The sequence below is a fragment of the Vipera ursinii genome, assembly GCF_947247035.1.
Source record: "Vipera ursinii genome assembly, chromosome: 2".
Lineage (NCBI taxonomy): Eukaryota > Metazoa > Chordata > Lepidosauria > Squamata > Viperidae > Vipera > Vipera ursinii.
The window spans coordinates 16,980,303-17,005,822 of NC_139513.1; the positions used below are offsets into that span (position 1 = coordinate 16,980,303).

General features: G+C 45.0%; 2 protein-coding genes and 1 long non-coding RNA gene across 7 annotated transcripts; 1 reads left to right on the forward strand and 2 right to left on the reverse strand.

Moving 5' to 3' along the window:
- Positions 1–96: 96 nt before the first annotated feature.
- LOC310635290 (uncharacterized protein) lies at positions 97–10,307 on the reverse strand. Of its 5 annotated transcripts, XM_083354077.1 has the most exons (7): positions 10,185–10,307; positions 7,798–8,211; positions 5,719–5,860; positions 5,489–5,588; positions 3,585–3,751; positions 3,106–3,201; positions 97–1,353 (listed from the first exon to the last, which is right to left on the reverse strand). In XM_083354077.1, the coding sequence occupies exons 5-7, from the start codon at positions 3,661–3,663 to the stop codon at positions 359–361; spliced, it is 1,170 nt and encodes a 389-aa protein (XP_083210203.1). In that variant the 5' UTR covers positions 3,664–3,751; positions 5,489–5,588; positions 5,719–5,860; positions 7,798–8,211; positions 10,185–10,307; the 3' UTR covers positions 97–358. The 5 variants fall into 5 exon arrangements, with proteins under 5 accessions (XP_083210203.1, XP_083210201.1, XP_083210202.1 ...); XM_083354075.1 differs by having other exon boundaries at positions 5,489–5,860; positions 10,229–10,298; XM_083354076.1 differs by having other exon boundaries at positions 5,489–5,860; positions 10,077–10,269.
- Positions 10,308–10,369: 62 nt separating this feature from the next.
- LOC310635287 (uncharacterized protein) lies at positions 10,370–18,890 on the forward strand. The gene is made up of 4 exons (XM_083354071.1): positions 10,370–10,933; positions 12,888–12,995; positions 15,476–15,602; positions 15,918–18,890. Exons 1-4 carry the CDS (start codon positions 10,637–10,639, stop codon positions 17,102–17,104), a joined length of 1,719 nt encoding a protein of 572 aa, XP_083210197.1. The 5' UTR covers positions 10,370–10,636; the 3' UTR covers positions 17,105–18,890.
- A 3,601-nt stretch (positions 18,891–22,491) lies between these two features.
- LOC310635723 lies at positions 22,492–24,897 on the reverse strand. The gene is made up of 2 exons (XR_014491491.1): positions 23,535–24,897; positions 22,492–23,190 (listed from the first exon to the last, which is right to left on the reverse strand). It is a non-coding gene; the product is annotated as an uncharacterized lncRNA (long non-coding RNA).
- Positions 24,898–25,520: the final 623 nt, after the last annotated feature.

The following is a 25,520-nucleotide window of genomic DNA, read 5'->3' on the forward strand; positions in this document are numbered from 1 at the left end:
GTCAGTTGGCCTGCAATACTACATTCTAACCACTGCGCAACCAGGACTCCTATCTTTCTGTAATAAGTTAAATACAATAAGGATAGTTTTGATGCCTTAGGAATATTTTTATTCTGCATAATTATTTTTAGATTCTTACTTTCCTTTCAGACAGCTCTTGTTGGAATCCTAATTCTCACTTAATGACTCATTGATTTTTGCAAGCAAATCTTGTGCTCCAGAACATTTCTTCTTGTTGAGTCTCTCGTGTTTAATAAAGTTGTCTCACTGGCTGAAAATAACCCAGCAAGCTGGAAACAAATAATGGGTTTGTATCCTGGTGAACTCTTGGAAGTTTTCTAAGATCCCAGCGGGATCATCAAGCTTTTCTTGCAATCAGAATGCTGATGGTCTTTTCTTCTATATGTGTCCTCTTGTGTTTAGTAAGAGTAGAGTTGTGGCTGAAACACTGACTACAGTTTGGGCACCTAAACGGCTTCTCGCCAGTGTGTAAACTGACGTGGCTGATTAGATTAGAGCTTGTTGTGAAACCTTTCCCACAATCGGGACACTCATATGGTTTTTCTCCCGTGTGAGTCCTCTGGTGTATCACCAGATTGGAATTCCGACTGAAATTTTTCCCACACTGCAAACATTTGTGGGGTTTCTCTCCCGTGTGCAGCTTCACATGGCTCGTAAGATTTGAACTAGTATTAAAGCTCTTCCCGCACTCTGGACACTCAAAGGGTTTCTCTCCCGTGTGAGTCCTCCTATGAATCACGAGGGTGGTGTGCTCGCTAAACCTTTTGCCGCACTGAGAGCACTGATAGGGCTTCTCTCCAGTGTGGGTCCTTTTATGTATGAAAAGATTGGAGCTGCAGCGAAAGACCTTCTCACACTCGGGGCATTCGTACGGCTTTTCTCCGGTGTGGGTCCTTCGGTGAACCACTAGGGAACTGTTTCGACCAAAGTTTTTGCCACATTCGGAGCATCTGTATGGTTTTTCTCCAGTGTGAATCCTCTCATGCATAATCAGCTGCGATTTGCAGCTTGTGTTTTTTCCACAGTATGAGCATCTATGGGGCTTTGGCACCACTGGCCTTCTTGAAGTCTCAAGGAGATCAAAGATCTGCTTAATCCCCTGCTGAATGGCATTTTCATCCAAACCACCGTTTCCTTCCTCCCAAAATGGGGACTGCTTTCCTACCAGGCCTAGATGGCACTCCAAATTAGTTTTGCCTCTCTGCCGATGTCCAGGTGTTACTGCGTTCTCATGAAATCGAAAACTATTAGTTTGGGCTTCATGGGGTTCCAAATGGCCCAAACTCTTCAACTCAACAGTGCCTCCCCGGGTTGCCTTCCCTTGTCTGTTACCTGGATTGGCAAGGGGAAAAAAAGAGAGTGATTTTTAAAAACAAAACAAAACAAAACAAAACAAAACCACTTTTCCTCTCTCTGTTTTGGTCTTCAGAGTGGCTTTTACTGTGCTACCATTATAATCGACTGAGGCGTTTAATTCGTATTTCCCACAACCGTAATTGATCCTTTGTTAACAGTGGGAGAAAATATTGCCTAAACTTAAAATAAAATAGAAAAAGGGAGCCCATGGAGATATTCCTTGATTAACGACCACTCATTTTGTGGCTGTTCAGAATTACAACGGTGCTGAATGAGGGGAATGTAATAAGTGAAGTTCTGGCTGTTCCAGCAAGCCCGTGGTGCCCTGATTACAATCCAGGCACTTGGCAACCAGCTGACAAGTGTTGCAGAGTCTAGTAGACATTTGATCATCATTTGGAACTTTCCCTGCTGGTTACCCACAAGCAAGGTCAATGGGGAAGCAGCAAGGAAGGTGTTGTGATTCCTTGCCAGCCAGTGGATCCGGCAGCTGAGTCCAAGGAATCAGAGGAGGAGGAGGAGCCTGGAGTGACATTAGAGTCAGAGGAAGGCTCTGAGGAGCTCCAAGACTTACAGTCGGATGAGGAGCCTGGCCCCTCTACTCATGCTCAAGCTGTGCTGGGAGTCTGAGTTGGACAGTGATGAAGCACAGCTGGGAACTATCCAGGATGCATGAAAGTGCCAGCAAGAAAAGAGAGCAGGACAGAGGAATGCAATGGGGTGGCTCCAAAGGCAAAGGAGAAGGCATTAGGAAGCCACGCCTTGGCTGCAGTGTAAAAGGGAAGGCGTGGCAACCATTCGTGTTGAGGATCGAGTTTCTGTGAACTTTGTTTACCTTGGACATTGACTCAGGTCTGTGAATGATAAAAGGGGTTGTTTTTTTCTTGCGGTTCCTGCCTGCTTGTTGGAAGAGGGGTTTCTCCTTGTGAGCATAACAAGGACTCCCGTAGGCTGGGATAGAACAGAAGGTTGCAGATTGCTCCTGTAACTCGCTGCCACCTCCATTACTTCTCCTCCTATGGCTGAGCTACGAAGTACAAGATCCCAGATAGCTCATGTTTTGTAATGTATGCGTGCCTGCCACCTTCTACCTGCCCACCCTCCATAATGCATGTCCACCTACCCAGCCACACTGCAGTGGTGCCACCGCAGGCCTGATGGAAAGGGAAAACAGAATGCTTATTCTGCTACCTGTAAAGTTGAGGCAAGTTACAAAACCTTATGAATTAACAATTACAGGTAGTCCTTAACGTACAACAGTCGATTTAGTGACCATTCAACGTTACAACAGCACTGAAAAGTGTGACTTATGACCCATTTTTCACACTGTCAACCACTGCAGCATCCCCACGGTCACATGATCCAAATTCAGATGCTTGGCAACTGGTTCACATTTATGACGGATGCAGTGTCCCAGGGGTCATGGGATCCCCTTTTGAGACCTTCTGATGAGCAACGTCAATGGGGAAGCCAGATTCACTTAACGGATGTGTTAGTAAATTAACTGCAGTGATTCACTTAACAACAGTGGCAAGAAAAGTTGTAAAATGGAGCAAAATTCACCTAACAAACGTTTCAGACACATAGATTTTGGGCTCCATTGCAGTCGTAAGTCGAGGACTACCTGTATAAGTTGTTAAAACCCCATTGGGTCTGTTCACCTCCATCCCCACCTGCAGCTGTCCTAATTTTACATTAAGATAATACGAGAAATCTAAGAAGACTTACTGGAAACAGCGGTCTTCCTGTTGCCATCTTGATGAGCTTTGTTAGGTGGCTGCATCTTTTCTGGTTCTCCAAGTCGGAGAAAAGTGCCTGGACTTGCTATAAAAATAAAAACGAAAGCAAAACACACATGGCTATAACTATATCAAGTCCCCTGTTCAAATCCTAAGTTGACAGCACTCTTTTAATATGATGCTCTCGTAGTTAATCCTGCATGGTGATTTATGGAAATGAAAACCATTTTTGTCAAGCTTTTGCATGTGTGGTTTTCTCCTGGCAACTGGCAGGATAAGTTTCTTGGCAAGATTTCAGAAGTGGTTTGGCTTTCCTTTTCCTTGGGCTGAGAGGCCGTGAGAGGCCCAGCTGGCTTCATGCCAACGGCAGGACTAGAACTCACAATCTCCCAAATTCTAGCCTGGTCCGTTAAAACACTTAACTGAACTGGCTGTCTCTGTCAAGCATGCAGCTACACGGCTACCAACCATAAAATGCGCCTGAAGCAAAATGTTGTTGAATGAAGGTAGACGGGACTTGAATGGTATCATCTAAGTTTTCTGCCATCCATCCATACTATCCTTCAGGTGTCCAGTTACAGGTACTCCTCGACTTACAACCATTTGCTTAGTGACTGTTCGAAGTTACAACCGCCCTGAAAAAAAAAGACTTAACGATCGCTCTCCGCACGTACAATCCTGGCAGCATCCACATGGTCTCATGATCACAATTCAGAGGCTCGGCGACTGGCATGTATTTATGATGGTCCATGTCAAGTGAGATCCCCTTTTGTGACCGTCCGACCGGTCGAGGTGGAGGCCAGATTCACTTTTACAACCATGTTGCTAACTTAACAACGGCAGTGATTCAGCTGCGGGAAGAAAGGTCATAAAATGGGGCAAAAACTCACTGAACAATGTCTTGCTTAGCCACGGAGATTTGGGGCTCAATTGTGGTGGTAAGTCGAGGACCCCTCGTACTCTCCTGGGGGAACCATTTTGAGGAAACGTGTTTGTCTAAAAGCCCAAGTTTTTTTAGACAACTCTTTTTTGAGTGGGTGCAAGTCACCACGTTACCCACAGAAGCACTCGTATCTGCAGTTCAAAGTGGCATGGATGATTAGGGGCAGATTTGAGTGCCAGGCAGAATCCATATCATGTTCCCAGGTACATTTGTTACTGCTCCCCAATCTTGGGCGTTCCCAGTGCTTTTTTTGTAAAAGAAAAAGGTGCCGGAACTCACACATGTCATACAACCCGCCTTGCCTACCCTACAAGGTTCCATCCAAAAAAGGTGCCGGAACTCCGTTCTGAGCGTTCTATGAGAAAAAAAGCCCTGGGCGTTCCATCTGAGAAGCCCAATCTGGCTTCTCCTGAGAAAGTTTTCGGAACCGGGACCAAGGGGCCTGCACCCGAGTCTAGAACTGGGATGGGCAACTTCTGTCCCTCTCAAAGCTGTGGACTTCCGTTGGTCCCAACATTATCGAGAAAATAACAAGCGGGGGAATTAGCCCAAGAACACAGGGAGTCCTCGACCTACGACCACGACTGAGCCCAAAATTCATTTCGCTAAGCGAGACAGTTATAAAATGAGTTTTGCCCCATTTTATGACCTTTCTTGCTACCCTTGTTAAGTGAATCCCTGCAGCTGTCAAGTTAGTAACAGGGCCGTGAAGTGAATCTGGCTTCCCCGAAGGTCGCAAAAAGGGGATCACATGAACCTGGGGCACTACACCTATCAAAAATATGAGTTGGTTTGACAAGCATCTCAATTTGGATCATGTGACCATGGGGATGCTGCTACAGGCGCAAATGTGAAAAATGGTCACAACTCACATTTTAGTACCCTTGCAACTTTGAACGGCCATTAAATGAACCGCTGTAAGTTGAGGACTATCTGTACCTAGGAAGGCCATCCACTGACCTGGTCTATGTCTTATATTTCCTGCTGCCATTGGAATCTGTCGACAGCATGTTTTCTCTGATTATCTCTTGAAGTCCCTTGTATGCATAATCTGAACTACACTGCGTTGTTTCTCTGTGTCATATAATATATGTGGGTATATGTGTAATTCTGTATTTATTTTTGTCATATATAGGTTGTGTATATTGGAGGTGGTGACCCTTTGAGAGCTGTATGCAACAAAATTTCATTTTAATGTATGCCAATTAGTGTACATTCAAAGTGACAATAATTATTCTATTCTATTCTATTCTATTCTATTCTATTCTATTCTATTCTATTCTATTCTATTCTATTCTATTCTATTCTATTCTATTCTATTCTATTCTCACCAGAATTCCCAATAATTCCAATATTTCGTGTTCCTATCCAGCTCTTCTTCCTCATACAAAGCCCCCTCCTTCACTTCCACAGAAAACTCCAAAGCTACCTGTGATCCCTGGAGATCTTCCCCTGAGATCCAGCAAGCTTTGGGACACCTTCTTCTCACTCAGCCCTTGCCTGGCTACGGCCTCCCTTCAGAGTGAGCTCTGCAGGACATTAAAATCTTCCTCTAATTGGAGCCAAGGCCATTGGGGCTATTTCCATTTAGGCTGAGGGCTCTGAACAGCCTTCAGGAACTCCCGCCAATGACTGTCCCCCTCTTTGCTCCAGTCACACCTCTGGTTCCTTCTCAGATTCTTCTTATTTGCTCCTGTCAGAAGCCTTCCAATGGGGCTACGATGCTGGTTTTCCTTCTGCCTCCAGTTATCTTTCCAAATGGCTTCTAATCCCATCCTGCATTGTTTCCTCTACTTCTTCTCTGGAAAAATAATTTATAAAAGCAGAAAGATTAAAAGCAGAAAGAACTGCACATTCTCCCAGAATGAAACAGGATTTATAATTCATACAGAAAGCTCATTTTAACCATGAGTTGGTGACCAGGTTACAGAGACATAAGTCACTGCTTGCGTTCACATACTTCTCTAAAGGAAAGTCAAACAAAGCAAATTGGGGTTACTGCAATATAACCTCCCAGCCAATATTAGTATATAATCTTGGGAGTTATTCACACCTGACCATCAGTTGGATAAAATACCTAAAATTCTACAGTTGAAGCCCAATTTAACAGACAGACAAAAAAACATCAATGCAAAATTACCAATGCCGTGTATTCCAATATTTATCACCTTTTCTTTTTATTTTGACAAGCACACAAACAGAGGTTTCATGTAGGAGCTTATTTATTTTAGAAACTGCCTGATGCTCTAATTCATAAAGGCTCAGAGTGGATCACAAACAGCATTGCAATAAGAGCATAAAAACAGTATCTCTGAAATAACAAAAACAATTTAAAATTCATGTTGGAAGAATAATAAAATTGCAAGTACATAATTTAGTAGGGGGCTTTCCTCTGTATACCAATTCCACACCCAAAGCCCATTGGAAGAGTCACAATATATATAATACTTGACCAATAGGATAAAGGCCTCCTACTGCAAATGTTTAAATTTTGTTTGTGTGTGCGTGTTAGGATTATAATAATAAGTTGGAAGGGATCTTGGAGGTCATCTAGTCCAACCCTCTGCTCAGGCAGGAAACCCTATACCATTTCAGACAAATGGCTGTCCAGTCTTTTCTTAAAAACTTCCAGTGTTGGAGCATTCACCACTTCGGGAGGCAGGTTGTCCCAGTGGTTAATTGGTCTAACTGTCAGGAAGTTTCTCATTAGTTCTAGGTTGCTTCTCTCCTTGACTAGTTTCCATCCGTTGCTTCTTGTCCTGCTTTCAGGTGCTTTGGAAAATAGCTTGACTCCCTCTTCTTTGTGGTAGCCCCTGAGATATTGGAACACTGCTATGTCCCCCCTCGTCCTTCTCCTCGTTAAACTACACATACCCAATTCCAGCAACTGGATGCAGTATTGCAAGTGTGGCCTTATCAAGGCATTGTAAAGTGGTATTAACACTTCACATGATCTTGATTCTATCCCTCTGTTAATGCACCCTAGAACTGTGTTGGTCACTGGAGAAGAGCCTAATGCTGGGAAAGATCGAGGGCAATAGAAGAAGGGGACGACAGAGAATGAGGTGGCTGGATGGAGTCACTGAAGCAGTAGGCGTGAGCTTAAATGGACTCCAGAAGATGGTAGAGGACAGGAAGGCCTGGAGGAATGTTGTCCATAGGGTCGCGATGGGTCGGACACGACTTCGCAGCTAACAACAACAACAACAACAAGAACTGTGTTGGCTTTTTTGGCAGCTGCAGCAGATGGCTGGCTCACATTTAAGCAATCGTCCACTAGGACTCCGAGATCCCTCTCATAGTTACTACTATTAAGCTAGGTACCACGTATACCAGACATGTCAAACACAAGGCCCGGGGGCCAGATCCGGCCTGCGAAGTGGTTTCATGTGGCCCGCAAAGCCATCCTGGAAACAGTGAGGGAATGGCCCCCACTGCCTTGGCCCTGGCCCAGAGACTCTCCTTCTGCCAGAGACCCTCAGATCTGTCCCACTCCTGCCCAGGCCCCCATAGGCACCATTAATGCGAACGATGTAGAGCTGGCCATGCCCACCCAGTAGGCCATATGCACTCTAGCCACGCCCACCCAGTAGGCCACGCCCACCCTGGCCATACCCACCCGGCCCCCTGAGGGCAACCGCAATGCTGATGCGGCCCTCAATGAAATTGAGTTTGACACCCCTGACGTATACTGTACCTGTGTATTTGTTTTTTTCTTGCCTAAATGTAGAACCTTACCTTTTTCCACCATTGAATTTCATTTTGTTAGATAGCGCCCAGTGTTCAAGTCTGTCAAGATCCTTCTGTATCCTAAGCCTATCTTCTGGAGTATCTTGCCTTTGAAGTTTGTGGCTGGACCCGTGGCCTGTCTTATGTCAGCAGCTTCCTCTTCTGTATTCCCCTTCTGGACACCAGACTTGCTCGTCACGCATAAAGTTTTCCACCTCTCTTGTTGCTTTCTCTGCTTAAAATATCTTCCAGGGAATTCATTTTCCAGATAGCGAGAGCAGAAGTGGGGCTAGATGGCTAAGGGTCTCAGTTAAAGGAGCTAACACTGATCTCTTCTTTTTCATGTCTCGATTTAAATACTCATCTTTAGAAGCCATAAAAGACCAGGTTAGGAACAGGAGGAAATCTTGGAGAAAACCTCACCTATGGGGTCACAAAAAATAAATATCAACTTCATGGCCTATAATTAATTTCAATGGTGATTTGTCAAGAATCTAAACTAATGACCAGGAACAAAACTAACAAAGTCTCTAATGGAATTATATGTTTTAAACAGGAATTACACTTTTCTCCTTTAGGTTTTGCATTTAGAATTATATATACCATTTTACATCCAAAGCTTTTTGAAAATCAGATCACTGTTTTCAGTTACATCCTCTGATAAAAGACAAGAAGTCAATTCAGAATAAAAGAAATAAAATTAATTAATTAATTAATTAATTAACAGAGGGATAGAATCAAGATCACGTGAAGTACTAATACCACTTTACAATGCCTTGGTAAGGCCACACTTGGAATACTGCATCCAGTTTTGGTCACCACTATGTAAAAAAGATGTTGAGACTCTAGAAAGGGTACAGAGAAGAGCAACAAAGATGATTGTGGGACTGGAGGCTAAAACATATAGGGAATGGTTGCTGGAATTGGGTATGTCTAGTTTAATGAAGAGAAGGAGAAGGGCTGACATGATAGCAGTGTTCCAATATCTCAGGGGCTGCCACAAAGAAGAGGGAGTCAAGCTATTCTCCAGAGCACCTGAAGGCAGGACAAGAAGCAACAGATGGAAACTAATCTAAGGAGAGAAGCCACCTAGAACTAAGGAGAAATTTCCTGACAGTTAGAACAATTAATCAATGGAACTGCTTGCCTCCAGAAGTTGTGGGTGCTCCAACACTGGAAGTTTTTAAGAAGAGATTGCACAACCATCTGTCTGAAATGGTATAGGGTTTCCTGCCGGAACAGGGGGTTGGACTAGAGGACCTCCAAGGTCCCTTCCAACTCTGCTATTCTATTCTATTCTATGAGAGAGAGAGAGGGGGGGGCAAGGCTTCCCTTAATTTGCATCCCTAAATCCAACCTGCCTTCCCCTGTGAAAGGACTAATTATTCAGAAATTTCTAATGAGTCTAAAGGTCGATAGCAGAATCCAACTGAAAGTCCTAAAGTCAGAAAAGTAAATTAGAATAAGAAAAGCAGAAGTTGCTAGCTAACTGAAACCGTAAGTAGAGGAAACACAAAAACTGAGGATAAGTTTAGAGCTGAAGGTAGCAAAGGTATAACCGCAAACAAATATAGAGATAATATATAGAAATATAGAACACCTGCTGCCAGCATCAACCTCCCATCCTCCTATGCACTCTCACAGGGAGGGTCTCCTCAGGGTGCCGCCGGTTAAAGACTGCCGGCGGGTAACACCCAGGGGTAGGGCCTTCTCAGTGGGTGCGCCTGCCCTGTGGAACCAGCTGCCTGCGGACCTGGCTCTTCGAGCTCTCTGGCCCAGGCTGAGAATTTTTTAATTTTAATTGGTTTTTTTACTGTTCTCAGGGTTTTATTTAATCTTTTAAAATTTGTTTTAACGTTTGTATTGACTCTCTTTTAAATGCCCTGTAAACCGCCCTGAGTCCTTCGGGAAAGGGCGGTATATAAATCTAAATAAATAAATAAATAAATAAATAAAATAATTATAAGAATTGAGCTTTGTTGATAGAAACTTAGATGGTGATAGGATGTGCACAAAGAGGCTTCCAGGAACATGGGAGGGAATAGTGGTTTTAGGCGGTCCAGATTAGTTATCGGATGATTGGGGAAGGGGGAATCTGCGTCGGGAGGGGTGTGTGTGTGTGTGTAGGATATAAAAATGTGTCAAAAATTTCCACGTTCCAAACACCTGTAATCCCCCTCCTCCAATCTCGCACCGCTCTGGCCGCTCCATGAACTCACGAGCCTCTTGTTTTCGTAAGGAAATGTATTAATTGGAAAAGGTGCTACCAGACGCCTTTCGATGTTTACCTCCCAATCCCTTCGCCTGGATTCAGAGACGTAGAAAAATCCCCATTAATTGAGCGGAGGCGCCCCGACTTTCCTGCACGGCGCAGGACCTAGGGGAGGTGCAAGCACCTGATTTAGAGGGGAGACCTCGAGATCATCGATCCATCCCTTGCCCTTCTTTCTACGCATCGCCACCACAGCCTCCGCTACTGCCGCCAGCCTTCCAGCGAAGCCGCCCTTGCTGCCCCCCCCCCCACACACGCACAAAAAGAAAAGCAGAGTCGCAGACCTCCCACAAGGCCGGAAGAGGAAAATCTCCTTTTCGTTCTCTTCTTACTGGGACCACTCTAGACAGCGCGTATCTATCGTTCGGGCTCTTTGTTGCCGCACGTAGACCCGGAAACGGGCAGGATATTCTGGCGGAAGCGATTCGCCGTTTCTCTTCTCGGGCGCAGAAGCTTCAAAGCAGCCGAGCCGCGTTTCTCCCTTCCTGGCAAGCGGAGAAGGGCGACGCGGAGAAGCTGGGGGAGCCCCTCGGTTTGTCTTGGACTTCTTTTGGCTACTTTGGAGCAGGAGACCCAATGAAGTCCAGGCGCCGGCGCTTCCGCGGTCTCGACGGCTGCCGCCAGGAGGCCGAGACGCCCCGGGAGCTTTGCAGCCGCCTGCACCGCCTGTGCCGGCAGTGGCTGCGGCCGGAGAGGAGCAGCAAAGGGGAGATGCTGGACCTGGTGGTGCTGGAGCAGCTGCTGGCCCTGCTGCCCGCGGAGATGGCGTGCTGGGTGAGGGAGTGCGGAGCCGAGAGCTGTTCGCAGGCGGTGGCCCTGGCCGAAGGCTTCCTCCTCAGCCAAGCCCAGCGGGAAGAGCCGGGAAAGGGGCAGGTGAGGAGGACGGGGGGGGGGCTTCATCCTGGGAGCTGCATGGTGGTGGTGGGAATCGGCAGTCTAGCCATGTTTGCAAGAAGTCAAAGAGATTCAGAACCTGTCTCTGCAGCCTTTTCAGGAATTCCTCGTATTTGGAGAACTGGTTTCTTCTTGTGGCAAATGCTTGCTTCCTAAATCGACCTTTCTCTTCCTTTACATCTCTGTATCCTCCCAGATGTTATCCACCTGTCTCATAATAATCAGGGTTTACGTTGTGATCTGCTGTCGCCACAATCTAGATAAGGGGAAGCGTTTGGATGACCAGTGGTGGCAGTTCTACTGCTGTGGTTAGAACGCCATATTGCAGGCTAATTCAAGATCATGACCGGCTCAAGTTTGACTCGGCCTGCCATCCTTCCCAGGTCGGTAAAATGAGGATCTAGATTGCTGGGGGCAAAAATACCCACCACCCTCTATCCAGCGCTATTTATTTAGTCCTTTGTTAGGTGAGTTTCTTCTTAGCAGTGAGTGCATGGAGCTTGGCAGAACCGCCAGAGTCTATTTCCTGTTATTTGTTAACATAGGCAGAAGATGGTAAGATAAGCAAAAAATATCTTTACCACATGTGCTTTCCTGTAAGCCTAATGTGGTTAAGCCATCTGTTTTGAGGACTATAGACGTTTCCTGTTACTTAGCCTTTGCTCTTTCCACTGCTCTTGGTCACGTACATCTTACTAAAGGATGTCAAACATTGTTGATACAAAAACACTTTACTATTTTCCACACGACCTACTCAAGGTTGACTCAGCCTTCCATCCTTCCTAGGTCGGTAAAATGAGGACCCAGATTGTTGGTGTCAACATGATGACTCTCTGTCTAAACCTCATAGAGAGGGCTGTAAAAACACTATGAAGTGGTGTGTAAAGTGCTTAAGTGCTATTGCCTCTAGTACAGAGCCATTTTTATATAAGCCCTATAATACCACAATAGTGAGAGAAAGGAGCAAATTAATACATGCTTACATTTTATGAACATAACACAGTTTGCTGTCCTAAATCCCAACTGTTCATCGTTTACCCCAAAACATCAGCCAGTACAGAGTAGAGTCCCTGTGTTCTCTCATATTGATGGGTTGGGAAGATACAGGAAGAGAAAGAAAAGGAAATGCAAGTGAACTAACATGGTTCCAATCCAAAGTAAATCATAAACCAGGCTGTTTTGACAGGTAAAGTTCTACATTTCTACAGTTCTACATTTAGGCAAGAAAAACCAAATGTACAGATATAGTATGGAATCTTGCTCAACAGTAGCAACTGTGAGAGGGATCTTGGAGTCCTGGTGGACAATCATGTAAATATGAGCCAGCAGTGTGCTGCAGCTGCCAAAAAAGCCAACACAGTGCTAGGCTGCATTAACAGGGATAGAATCAAGATCACGTGAAGTACTAATACCACTTTACAATGCCTTGGTAAGGCCACCCTTGCATCCAGTTTTTGTCACCACGATGTAAAAAAGATGTTGAGACTCTTGACAGAGTAGAGAAAAGAGCAACAAAGATGATTGGGGGACTGGAGGCTAAAACATATAAGGAACGGTTGCTGGAATTGGATATGTCTAGTTTAATGAAGAGAAGGACAATAGCAGTGTTCCAATATCTCAGGGGTTTCCACAAAGAAGAGGGAGTCAAGCTATTCTCCAAAGCACCTGAAGGCAGGACAAGAAACAACGGATGCAAACAGAACAATTAACCAGTGGAACAACCTGCCTCCAGAAGCGGTGAATGCTCTAACACTGCAAGTTTTTAGGAAGAGACGGGACAGCCATTTGTCTGAAATGGTTTAGGGTTTCCTGCCTGAGCAGGGGGTTGGACTAGATGACCTCCAAGGTCCCTTCCAACTTTATTATTATTGTTGTTTGTTGTTATTAGTAATTATTATTAACTATTTTTTATTATTGTTATTATTATTATTAGGAGCCAATCACGAGGAAGAACTCAGCAGAGCTACAGAGAAGAGGAGATCAACCCAGCCCTTCTCAAGAGATACTTTTCTGGAGGATTCAGTTTGAGCCTCCTTGGCAGGTAAGTGCAGGTTTCTTCTGAGAGCAGGAGACTTCCAGCTCTGTCCATTCATGAGCTGCTTTAACCACTAAATGCTGAGTCTGTGCATCTGAACACAGTGTCCCCCCCCCGAAGCTCCTGCTGAGTCATACTCAGCTTTCAACATTGTTCTGGAGATTCAAGCAAGAAACAATTCACAAGCAGGGAACCTTGTATTAGACATATAATTTATTTGTAGAAATAATCAGTATTAGAGGGAACGTGGTGGCTCAGTGGGTTAGGACGCTGAGCTTGTCAATCAGAAGGTCGGCAGTTTGGCGGGTCGAATCTCAAGTGCCACATAGCAGAGTGAGCGCCTGTTACTCGTCCCAGCTTCTGCCAACCTAGCAGTTCGAAAGCACGTAAAAATGCAAGTAGAAAAATAGGGACCACTACGGTGGGAAGGTAACAGCGTTCCGTGCGCCTTTGGCATCTAGTCATGCCGGCCACATGACCACGGAGACGTCCTCAGACAAGCGCTGGCTCTTTGGCTTTGAAAGGAGATGAGCACCGGCCCCTAGAGTCGGAAACGACTAGCACGCATGTGCGGGGGAACCTTTACCTTTACCTTTAATCAGTATTAAGTACTATTAATACTACTATTAAGTAGTATTAATACTACTTAATACTATTCAGAAGAGTGCCTAAATGAGGTAGAAATAAAAGCCATGAATTGAAACAAATAACAGTGGGACTAAACATACTTGAGAAGTATTGTTTGTTTGTTTATTTTAATTATTTTTTATGCCACCCATCTCCCTTGTAAGGTGACTGTAAGTATACCAGCAAAAAGAGACCACATTAAGGATAAACCAGTAAGTCAACACGAACTGTCTGTAGCAATAAAACTGTTGGTCAAGTGACTTGGGATTTCAAGGACATTGCCAATATTTCGAAATAGCTTAGGAAAGATGTTCCTAAGGAATTTGGTCAGCAGCACCGGTGAGTCTAGGGCAGACATGTCAAACACAAGGCCCGGGGGCCGGATCCGGCCCGTGAAGTGGTTTCATGTGGGCCGCGAAGCCATCCTGGAAACAGTGAGGGAACGGCCCCCACTGCCTTGGCCCTGGCCCTGGCCCAGAGACCCTCCTTCTGCCAGAGACCCTCAGATCTGTCCCACTACTGCCCAGGCCCCCATAGGCAGCCTTGATGCGAACGATGTAGAGCTGGCCACGCCCACCCAGTAGGCCATACGCACTCTAGCGACGCCCACCCAGTAGGCCACGCCCACCCTGGCCATACCCACCCGGCCCCCTGAGGGCAACCACAATGCTGATGCGGCCCTCAATGAAATTGAGTTTGACACCCCTGGTCTAGGGGATTTTGCTGCCCCAAACCTCCTTCCTGAGTTATTCCAGCCCAATGGCATGCTCCTCAAGGGTGGCTGTGTTGCATTCTACAACCTGAAAGCAGCTAAGCTTGATTTGTTGCAGCTACTGCTTCCCAGCCCTAAGGATTATGTGAACATGAAGACATCCATGTGTCCTTGTCACTGTGTAAGAGGTTTTGTGAACTGGAATAGCCATAGCAACAAACCAATTGGAATGTGGCTCAAGATCCCAAAGCAAACAAACTCACTTGGAATTCCAGCAACAAATTTTTATTCAAAATAAAGCGTTTGCAAAAGCTTGGTGGACTGAAACATTCACAGGAGTCCAGTCACACCTTAAAGAGCTGTTTGATACATTTTTATATCCTACCCCCGACGCAGATTCCCCCCTCCCCCCGTCGCACTCAACGCCCCTTATCTAATCATTCGATACCTACTTTGGACCGCCTAAAACCACTGTCCCTTCCTACGTTCCAGGAAGCCCCTTTGTTCATATCCTATCTCTCACCATCTAATTTTCTGTTAGCACAGCTCCGCTCCTAGAGTTATTTCGATACTTCCTCTGCTAGGAGTTTCAGTTAGCTAGCGACTTCTGCTTTTCACATTTGTACCTGTCAACACTCTATATTATTATTTCTGACCTTTAGTTGGCTCCTGCTTCTTCTGACAACCTTTAGACTCATTAGAAATTTCTGAATAATACCTTATTCCTTTCACAACCAGTGAGACTGCTTTGGATTAAGACACATTATTGGCTTTGTGAGGCATGTGATCCAGCCTAGGTCTGGGTGTGTCTTAAGTCTTCTCTCTCTCGGTTTTTTTCTGATCTCCCAAGTTAAGAGTTGTTGATTTTCCCCAGAGCTGAATGAAACTGTATATATCGTGTTTATATATATAATTTTATAGGTAAAGTTTTTCTAAACTATGCCTCCTGCTCATTTTGAATGTGTGCTTATTTTGGGGGGCTTATTTTTCCGCTGGAAAGCTGTAAACTCTTTAACAGTTCTGAATGAAAATGTCCATCTGGTCTCTTGCCAATGTCTGTTTACTATTGCGTGCAGTAAGAGAGAAAACATACAACTGTTTCCTGGGTTTGTCTGCTAAAGAACAGGTTTTTCCCCCCTCTTTCTAGAGCTCTGATCCCTTCAAGGAGGTGACTCTGGATTTCACGGAGGAAGAGTGGAGGCTGCTAGATCCTGGCCAGAAGGCCTTGTGCAAGGAAGTCATGCAGGAGTTTTCTAGGAATATGGCTGCTGTGGGTAAGGCCAGGCTCCTCATCTCTCTATAAGGCTGTGGCAGAAATACTTACCAAAGATTTGGCAAATTTCCTAGATAGTCCGTGGAAATGGCTGAGCCGACTGACTGATCAACAATTGAATATGTTTCTTGGCTGAAAAACTTGTATCCCATCAAGGTCTCCCAGATAACAATTTGCAGATATCAAATCCTGGCTAGACAAGTGGATTGTACCAAACCTGGAATGCAGATTGGCATGTTTTTGAGGGGGGAAAACACCCCTTGCCTCACCCTTATAAATTCTAAACAGAATGTTAACTTCCTTTTTTTCAAAACAGATGATGTGTCTGTGAATGAGAAGAAGAAGCAGGCCAGGTTAAATCTATTCCCAATGGAGAAGAGTGAAGTGATATTTGGAACCAAAAGGCAAGAGAGAAGCCATTTAGAAGATGGAGGGGAGAGGTCATCCACATCTCTTCCTGTTGATACTTGTGGCTTCCTGTCCCAGCGAGAACAGAAAGAAAAGAGAAAAGAAAAATATAGGAAAAAAGAAAACCTGACTTTGAATTGCATCAACATGGCAGAAACCAGACTAAAGAAAAACTGCATGCCTCTAGACACAATGGAGAATAATTCTGTCATTCCTACTTCACCAAAGGAACTGCATAGGAAACTCAGATCACATACCTCTGTAAAATCTGGAGGGGATTCCAGTCTGAGCATAACAAGGGAAGTTTGCATGCAGAGTGGAAAGAGTGTCAGTTGCAAAAGTAATCTTAATTTCCACCAAAAGATCCACACTGGGGAGACATCGCATAAATGTCGGTATTGTAAAAAGACCTTTAACCAGAGAGGACATTTTAATCTTCATAAAAAAATCCATACTGGGGAGAGACCATATAAGTGCTTGGAATGTGGAAAGACCTTCATCCGGAAAGACCAGTTCGATCTTCATGAAAGGATCCACACTGGGGAGAAACCATATAAATGCTTGGAGTGTGGAAAGAGCTTTGGTATCAAAAGTAGTTTCAGTCGCCACCAAAGGAACCACACAGTGGAGAAACCACACAAATGCCTCAAGTGTGGAAAGAGCTTCATTATCAAAAGTGCCCTTATTCTTCACCTCAGGATCCACACAGGAGAGAGACCATATAAATGCATGGAATGTGGAATGAGCTTAATTAGCAAGGGTAAATTTAATCGCCACCAAAGGACCCACACAGGGGAGAGACCATATAAATGCAAGGTGTGTGGAAAAAGCTATACCCGGAAAGGACATCTTAATCGTCATGTAAGTATCCACACAGGGGAGAGTGTCATGGCCCCATCGGATCCTAGTTCAGAGGAGGAGGAGGAGTTGGACCTGGGACTTTCCGACAGGGGTGACCCATCTCCTTTGGCATATTTGGAGAGGCCAGGGGCTGTCCCAGGCCCCTCAGGCACTGGGGGAGGTGACCAACCAGATGGAGAGCTACCTGCCTGCACAGACACAGGAGGATCAGCTGCTGGCTGGCAGTGGTGCTGATAGGCAGCAAATCTCCTCTGATGAGGAACAGCTGGCTCCTCCACTGATCCAAGGGCAAGGAGTGTGGAGCGTAGGCAAGCCCAAAGAAGGGCTGCAAGGCTACTCAAGAGAAGATTGCCCCACCCCTACTCATAAGGAACCCCTGGAGTGGACTGATTTAAGGAGAAGCTATGGGGAGTTAATATAGGGATGCGGTGGCTCAGTGGGTTAGGATGCTGAGCTTGTCGATCAGAAAATCGGCAGTTTGGCGGGTCGAATCCCGAGTGCCGCGTAACAGAGTGAGTGCCTGTCCCAGCTTCTGCCAACCTAGCAGTTTGAAAGCACGTAAAAATGCAAGTAGAAAAATAGGGACCACTACGGTGGGAAGGTAACAGCGTTCCATGCGCCTTTGGCATCTAGTCATGCTGGCCACATGACCACGGAGACGTCCTCGGACAAGCGCTGGCTCTTCGGCTTTGAAACGGAGATGAGCACCGGCCCCTAGAGTCGGAAACGACTAGCATGCATGTGCGGGGGAACCTTTACCTTTGCTAGGAGCAATTGTTTGCTTTGGATTACATTCCCCCCCTCCGCTTTGACTCGTCCCTGTTGGTGTTTACCTTGCCTTGCCTTGAAGATTGCTCTTTGTCTTCAACCTTGCCCTTGTTTTGTGGATTGCTTTGCTTCTCTCTGCCCATGGAACTACTTCTTGCCTTGGACCTTTTCTTTGCCCGGAGGACTGCCATTGACTTGTACCTGGACTCTTGCCTTGTGGACTGGACTTGGAATCCTGGACCTTGCCTTGTGAGCGTGTTCCTACTCTTGGGACTTTATTTGTACTACAGGGATTGTTGTTTGGGGGACTGAGGGTGGCTGCCTTCAGGGTAGTCTTACCGGTTGTTGGAGGGCTGTTTGCTGGACCCTTTGTTCAGATAAATAAAGGACTCTCTAGAGAGGCCTGCCTTGCCTTGACCACGTGGGTCATAACAATCAGATTGTGTAGATGAATGGAATGTGGAAAGAAGTTCAGTAGGAAGACTCATCTTAATTGCCACCAAAGAAGCCACCAAGCCCTGGGCCACAGACTGGTACTGTTCTGCCTGTTGAGAACCGGGCCATGCAAGTAGTGGGCAAACCTCTGAAGCTTCATTTGCGTATGCAGGGGATTAGTTTGTGTGTGCAAAACCATCCCCTCCGAGCAACCACCATCGCTGAAAGTCTGTTGAGCCAAAAAAAATTGGGGACCGCTTGCATAAACTACGTAAGTGCCCGGAATGTGGAAAGAACTTTACTTGGAAAGGAAGTTTCACTTATCATAAAAAGCAACAGGGAGAAAGCAGAACTACTTAACTTGTTTTTTGCATCCGTCTTTATCCAAAGGGAAAAAAACAGTCTAACCCAGGACTTTTCAACCTTGGGATATCCCACTTTTGGGATAAGGCAATCGAGTACCACCAGTCGCCCAGCAAGGTGTCAAAAACTTGATCAAAAAAAAAAGGAAAAAATGATAAAGTACAGGTAGTCGACTTACAACAATTCGCTTAGTGACTTTTTGAAGTTACGACGGCACTGAAAAAAGTGACTAATGACCATTTTTCACACTTATGACTGTTGCAGCATCCCCAGGGTCATGTGATTTACATTCGGATGCTTAGCAACTGATTCATACTTAGGACGGTCACAGTGTCCCAGGGTCATGTGATCACCTTTTCCAACTTTTTGACAAGGCTGGGGGCGGGGGAGCTCATCACTCAGGTTGCAGGGTGCCTGTGAGGGGGGAATCCACGGGTCTCTGGTGGAGGGGGGTGGGACTGGGATGGGTGCCCTCCCTCTGCCATTGTCCCTCCCTCAGGTTGCAGGCTGCTTGTGGGGGGGCGGAAATCTGTGGGTCTGGTGGAGGGGGGTGGGACTGGGGTGGGTGCACTCCTTCCCTCCCTCTCTCCCATTGTCCCTTCCTTCCTTTCTTCCCTCCCTCTTTATCCCTTCCAAGGTTGACTCAGCCTTCCATCCTTTCGAGGTAGGTAAAATGAGGACCCAGATTGTTGGGGGCAATTAAGCTGACTTTGTAATAATGCCGCTTGGGTGTGTGTGTGTGTGAAAGCCCTAATAAGCAGGCATATACATAGAATGAAGGCTACTGCTAAGCTTGTAAGCCGCCCTGAGTCTTCGGAGAAGGGCGGGATATAAATGGAATTAAAATAAAATAAATAAATTTGCAAGCAGGAAATCTTGCACAGGAATTGCAGCCGGGGATTTCCTTCTCCCCCCCCCCCACACACACTTTTCCTGGCTTGCCCAGCATCTGGGCTTTCCTCATTTCTTCCTCCTTCCCTCCCTTTTCTTCCTTCCTTTTGCAAGCAGGAAATCTTGCACAGGGAGGTTGGGACCGGCCGTACGGAGTCTCCAGCTGATCGGCTGCCATGGATGCAGCTTCCTGGCTGCACAGCGTTGCAGAGCTCTTGGCGGGTCGGCACAACGCTGTGCGCCCAGGAGGTTGCATCCAAGGCAGCCGATCAGCTGGAGACTCCGTATGGCCGGCCCCTGTTAGAGATTAAATTTGGTTTGGGTGACAATATTATATAATGGAGTAAAAGCACCTTTAAGGAGTTAAACGGCCTAAGGGTGTGGCTGTAATTATTCCACATAAAAGAGAGTTAGATGTTACACGTAGTTGCTCTTGTATATGTGTTTGATGTTAGTGTTTGGATACCTCTTGTTCTCTTGTTTGCTAACTTGATATTTATTCTCTCAAGAATCAACTGCTTGCTACAGTGTATATTGTTTTTGATATTGGTAAGCAGCTTTTGTATTTTGATACTATGTTTTTATGGACTGACTTTTATGTGCATGATACTGGATTGATACTTGGACTATTTCTTACTGTGTTTCTTTTTGTTGTCTGAGTAAAAATAAGTTATAAAACTCGTGTTAGTGCATTACTGTTTGCCTAAAAGTCCCAGTACAACTTCCACTGTGTATTAATAATACTCTGTTAAACAAACCATTTTTTCAACAACATATTCTAACAGCCCCAACCTCTGCCAACGGGCTCCAGTGTTTTGAAAAAGCTGCATTTTTAGGGGTTTTTTTATTATTATTATTTCTAGGTGCTTGTTGGTTACTCTGCCTCCAGTGGCCAAAATAATTTGACCAATTTTGCAGACAATACCATCCCGACTTGAAGGAAATCTCGAAGCAGCCCAACCAGTCCACCCCACTGAAACAGCAAGGGGGCATCACTGCTCCCTCCCCTCCCCTGCAGATTCAGGTTCATCTGTTGTGCTTCTGGCACGGGCTGCTACAGATTTCAAGCAAACTTTCCCAGCCCCTCGTGGAAAGAGCGAGACCCAACAGGAAATTCTGAAGGCAAAGTGGGTGCTCGCTCACCCCCACCCCTTGGAGCGCTTCCCCTCGTATTTATTTCGGGAAATTAAGCTGCATCCTGGGGGAAGAAAGGCACCCACAGCAGCCACAGGGTGTTCGGCGGGCTCCGAAGCCGAACTGGGAAAAGTTCTCGTCCGTCCTCTCCCATTAGTTTTTTCCCCCCACTACCCCAGCTACTTATGATCAGCGGCAGGGAGCAGGTGGTGAAAAGGGCGGTCTTAAGTACGCCATGTACCACCAGCCAGGTGCTCGTGTACCACCAGTGGTATGCATACCACTGGTTGAAAAGCCCTGGTCTAACCTAACAAAAAGAGCACCTCAGAGAACAGATTAGAAAAACAAGTTAAGATGGGCAAGAAAATGGTGAGCACCTGTCCACCCTAGATGAGTTCAAATCACCAGGACTAGATGGATTATACCCCAAGGTTCTGAAGGAACTGGCAGATGTGATCTCAGAACCTCTAAATTATTCCCACTGAGGAACTTACAGAGGACTGGAAAAGAGCTGATGTAGTTCCCATCTTCAAAAAAGGAAAAAAAAAGGATCCAGGAAACTACAGACCTATTAGTCTGACCTCAATTCCTGGGAAGATTGTAGAAAAGATAAGAAACAAATCCGCGAACACCTAGAGGCAAACAAAGTCGTTGCCAAAAGCCGACATGGGTTTGTCAAAAACAGATCATGCCAGACAAATCTTATTGCATTCTTTGACCAAGGTGACAAAATTAGTGGACCAGAGGAATGCTGTGGATATAATTTACTTGGACTTCAGCAAGGCATTTGATAAAGTAGACCACAACCTACTACTTGATAAGATAGAAAAATGTGGATTAATCAGCATCCCCACCAGATGAATTCGTAGCTGGCTGATTGGCCGTACTTAGCATGTGGTCCTCAATGGAACGGTGTCTACATGGAGGGAAGTGTGTAGTGGGGTGCCCCAGGGCTCTGTTCTGGCCCCAGGGCTCTTCAACATCTTCATCAATGATTTGGATGAGGGGATAGATGGGAAATTCCTCAGATTTGCAGACACCAAGCTGGCAGGTATAGCCAACACCCTAGAAGACAGGCTTAAGGTACAGGAGGATTTGGACAGACTTGAACATTGGGCGCTATGTAACAAAATGAAATTCAATAGTAAAAAAAATAAGGTTCTACATTTCGGCAAGAAAAACCAAATGCACAGGTACAGTATAAATGGTACCTTGTTCAATAGTAGCAACTGTAAGAGGAATCTCGGAGTCCTAATGGACAATAACTTAAACATGAGCCAGCAGTGTGCTGCAGCTGCCAAAAAAGCCAAAAACATAAAGGCTAAAACATAAAGAATGGTTATTTGAATTTGGTATGTCTAGTTTAATAAAGAGAAAGACAGGTGACATGATAGCAGTGTTCCAATATCTCAGGGGCTGCCACAAAGAAGGAGTCAAGGCAGGACAAGAATCAAAGGATGGAAACTAATCAAAGAGAGAGGCAACCTAGCACTAAGAATTTTTCTGACAGAACGATTAATTACTGGAACAACCTGCCTCCAGAAGTTGTGAATGCTACCACACTGGAAGTTTTTAAGAAGAGACTGGACAACCATTTGTCTAAAATTGTACAGAGTTTGTGGCCTGAGCAGGTTTTTTTTTTAATCACATTTATATCCCGCCCTTCTCCGAAGACTCAGGGCGGCTTACAATTTAAAGCACAAATCAATGTGCTTAGCAATAGCCTTCATTCTATGTATATGCCTGCTTATTATTAGGGCTTTCGCCCCCCCCCCAAGCAGCATTATTACAAAGTCAGCTTATTGCCCCCAACAATCTGGGTCCTCATTTTATCTACCTCGGAAGGATGGAAGGCTGAGTCAACCTTGAGCCTGGTGGGATGCGAACCTGCACTAATTGCAGGCAGCTGGTTTTACTTAAGGAGGCATTAGCCCACTGCTCCACCAAGGGTTGGACTTGAAGCCTCCAAGATCCCTTCCAAATCTATTATTATTATTGTTATTATAGACCAATACAGGTAAGGCAACATATAAATGCACAAAGTGTGAAAAGAGCTTTAATGACTGCAGCACCTTTAATTGTCACAGAAGCACCCACACAGGAGAACATTAGAAATACACGAAAAGTGGGACAACCTTCATTGAGTGTGCTTCTCATAAAAAGATCCACACAGGAAAACTCAGTGAAATTCATGGATTGAGTTTTATTCTCAATGGTCAACTTCCTCCTCATCCAAGGATGCAGACGTGGCAAAGATCTTATTCATGGAATGTGCAAAGATCTTAGGTTTCTGCTGGAATCTTAGTTACCATCTCCAGCTTGCTTGCCCTTGGCTGCCATAGAAACGGGACTGGGGTGGGATGGCGGTGTGTGGGGGTTGACATTTGGGGTGGGGAAGTAAGCTGGTTTGAAGTGTTCCCATGAGAAATGGGAGGATCACTACCTATTAACGGAGTGGAGTTGCTTAGACTTTACCAAGGCCAACCGTCCTGGGCCTCCGGAGGCAATACAACATCTGCAGAAGAGGGTTTCTCATATCACATTGGATGTTGATTTGTCTGTCTTAGCTGGAGCTGATGTGTAATTTTCATGCAGATTTTACTCAGAGCTTGCCTGGCTTTTGCTGTAACAGTTCATTCTTAGTAAAAAGTGCCTCTTCTCTAAATCCATGGAGTCGGCTTTTCTTTCTTAGGATTTCAATGGCGGCAGACCTGACACCATCCACGTAGCTACGTATACAGGAGAAAAAAGTATAAGCACTGGAACTTGGAAACTGCTGATAGTGAACCAGTGACCTTACTTATCACAGGATGATGCCTTTCTTCTTGAGGCAAATGCATCTGTTTCCTCTCTGAGGTAATTCATGAAAGCCAAGCCTATGTTAATCTCCAACCTCCCTGAGGGGTGTAAGAAGCTCCAGAGGTTGGGGAAGTGGCCACAATTCATTCTCTACCCTCCCATTCTTTCCTCAACTGCAGAAATTAGTTGAGGCGCTGTTTCCATTTCAGCTGATGTTCTCCAAAGTATTCATGCTCACTGAGAATATAGAAAGCCTTATTGTTAAAAGTCTTACACGCCTCTGTTTCTCCTCTTTACAAAGACTCAATGGGAAAAGACGTCTCTGGAACACGGATAGGGATGGAGTAATGGTACAGTCATGGCCGAAATCAGGTTTTGAAATTGAATAAAAAGAAAAATAATTGGGTGTTAATCTGAAAAATATAAATTATATAATTTATACAATTTATACAAAATAATTATGTTAAGCTATGGGTTGAAGTTGATAAAGATGTGTTAAAGAGAGAAAAACTACAATTGTTGGGCACAATTTCTATGATTAAGATGACATTTATCCTTGAATGTTATTTTTGTTCCAGACAAAACCTGTTCTCACAACTCATGTAGCATTTAAAGAATGGCAGAAAAACACATCAAAATTTATACCTTAGGGTAAAATACCTGGAGTTAAATATCACGTCACTAGATGCTAAAGAAAGAGGAAGTTTAAGTTAACAAAACTTGAAATTATATTTTACAGCTTTTTGCTTAGTTTGGATGAAAGATTGAGTGAAATTAAGCACATAGGAGCTCACTAGAGCAGAAACACATGTACAGAAATTTAGGTGGCAAGGTATTTATGCAGAAAGACTCCGTATAAGCCATTCTCCAATGAGTTAATTAAATTATTAATTATTGTTTTACAACTGTCTCACCACGGAACTCTGGCCTACTTACAATGTTAAAAGCAATAAAAAATACCAATCTATACAGCAACAAAATTGCAATACCTCCAAAATAAGAAAAATAAAAATTCATGGCAGAGGAATCATCAAAGTACAAATGCATGATTTAGCAGGGGGCTTCCCTCTTCCCAGCCACTGCTCAGCCAAAGCCCACTGGAACCACACAGAGCTGACTTAGGATTGGAAGTAAGAGGTTCTTGTTCCCCATTTACAAACTACCAGTAATATTTGACCAGAAAGGGAAAAGCGCCCTATAACAAATGTTTAAATTTGGGGGTGGGGGTATTTAAGAACCAACTTTGCTACTCTTTATTCTGAGTTCACTTGTTCTCTTTTAGCACAGGGCTTTTCAACCAGTGATACGGGTACCACCTATGGTACATTGGCACCTGGCAGGTGGTATGCAACCATCCTAGGAAAGTGGTAGCAAAGGAGGGGAATGAGCTCAGCTGGTGGCACCACCGCACAAGCCTGAGCGAGACGGTTGGAGCTGCAGGGTTGTCAGGGCTCAGCGGAAGCGCCAGGATCAGCGCCAGGCTCCAGCTGGAGCTTGGTGCTGATCCCGCAGCTTCTGCTGAGTCCAGAAGAAGCGCCGATCAGCTGGAATGTTGCAGCATCTCCAGGGTCGTGTGATTTACATTCAGATGCTTGGCAACTGATTGATATTTATTACGGTCACAGTGTCCCAGGGTCATGTGAAGTGACCAAAACCTGCTGCAACCACCCAGCAGAGGGGGAGGGGAATAAAAACCAAACACCCCCCACCTCACCCCTGCTGCCAATCCTCAACAGAAATGCTCACAACAATGAAAACCTCGGACAGGAGGAAGAGTGCTGCTGGGCGGGCAGGCTGGTGTCTTGCTCGGCTGTGGCGTGGAGGGCACTTTTTTCAGTGCCATTGTAACTTTGAAGTGTCACTAAGCAAACTGTTGTAAGTCAAGGACTACTTGTACTTCATCACTTTTTCCCTTTTTGGGGGGGTCATTAAGCTTTTGACACCTTGCTAGGCGACTGGTTGTACTCGAATGTTCCCATATCCTAAAAGTGGTACAGTGAGCGGAAAGGTTGAAAAGCCCTGTTTCAGCAGAGGACATAAACTGAAAACAACAGTCCGGTATTCAAAGAACTTTGGATGGTAAATAATACTTTCATATTATAAATTCAACAAGGAGAAAAGTATAATTCCTGTATAAAATATATGCAAATTGCTACTATGAGAAATCTGTTTAGTTATCATATGAAATTAAGAATTTTTTTTAGCTTATTCTTGATCTTTAGTTATACAAATTCTTGATAAATTGATTACGGGCCATCAA

Excerpts from the sequence above, each read along its gene's own strand:
- LOC310635290 (XM_083354077.1), bottom strand. The coding sequence starts at position 3,663 with ATGGCAGAAAACTTAGATGATACCATTCAAGTCCCGTCTACCTTCATT. Across the intron at positions 3,202-3,584 it reads TGCTTCAGGCGCATTTTATG|CAAGTCCAGGCACTTTTCTC; the intron begins GTTGGTAGCCGT and ends TTATTTTTATAG. Across the intron at positions 1,354-3,105 it reads CAGGAAGACCGCTGTTTCCA|GTAACAGACAAGGGAAGGCA; the intron begins GTAAGTCTTCTT and ends TTGCCAATCCAG.
- LOC310635287 (XM_083354071.1), top strand. The coding sequence starts at position 10,637 with ATGAAGTCCAGGCGCCGGCGCTTCCGCGGTCTCGACGGCTGCCGCCAG. Across the intron at positions 12,996-15,475 it reads AGTTTGAGCCTCCTTGGCAG|AGCTCTGATCCCTTCAAGGA; the intron begins GTAAGTGCAGGT and ends CCCTCTTTCTAG. Across the intron at positions 15,603-15,917 it reads TAGGAATATGGCTGCTGTGG|ATGATGTGTCTGTGAATGAG; the intron begins GTAAGGCCAGGC and ends TTTTCAAAACAG.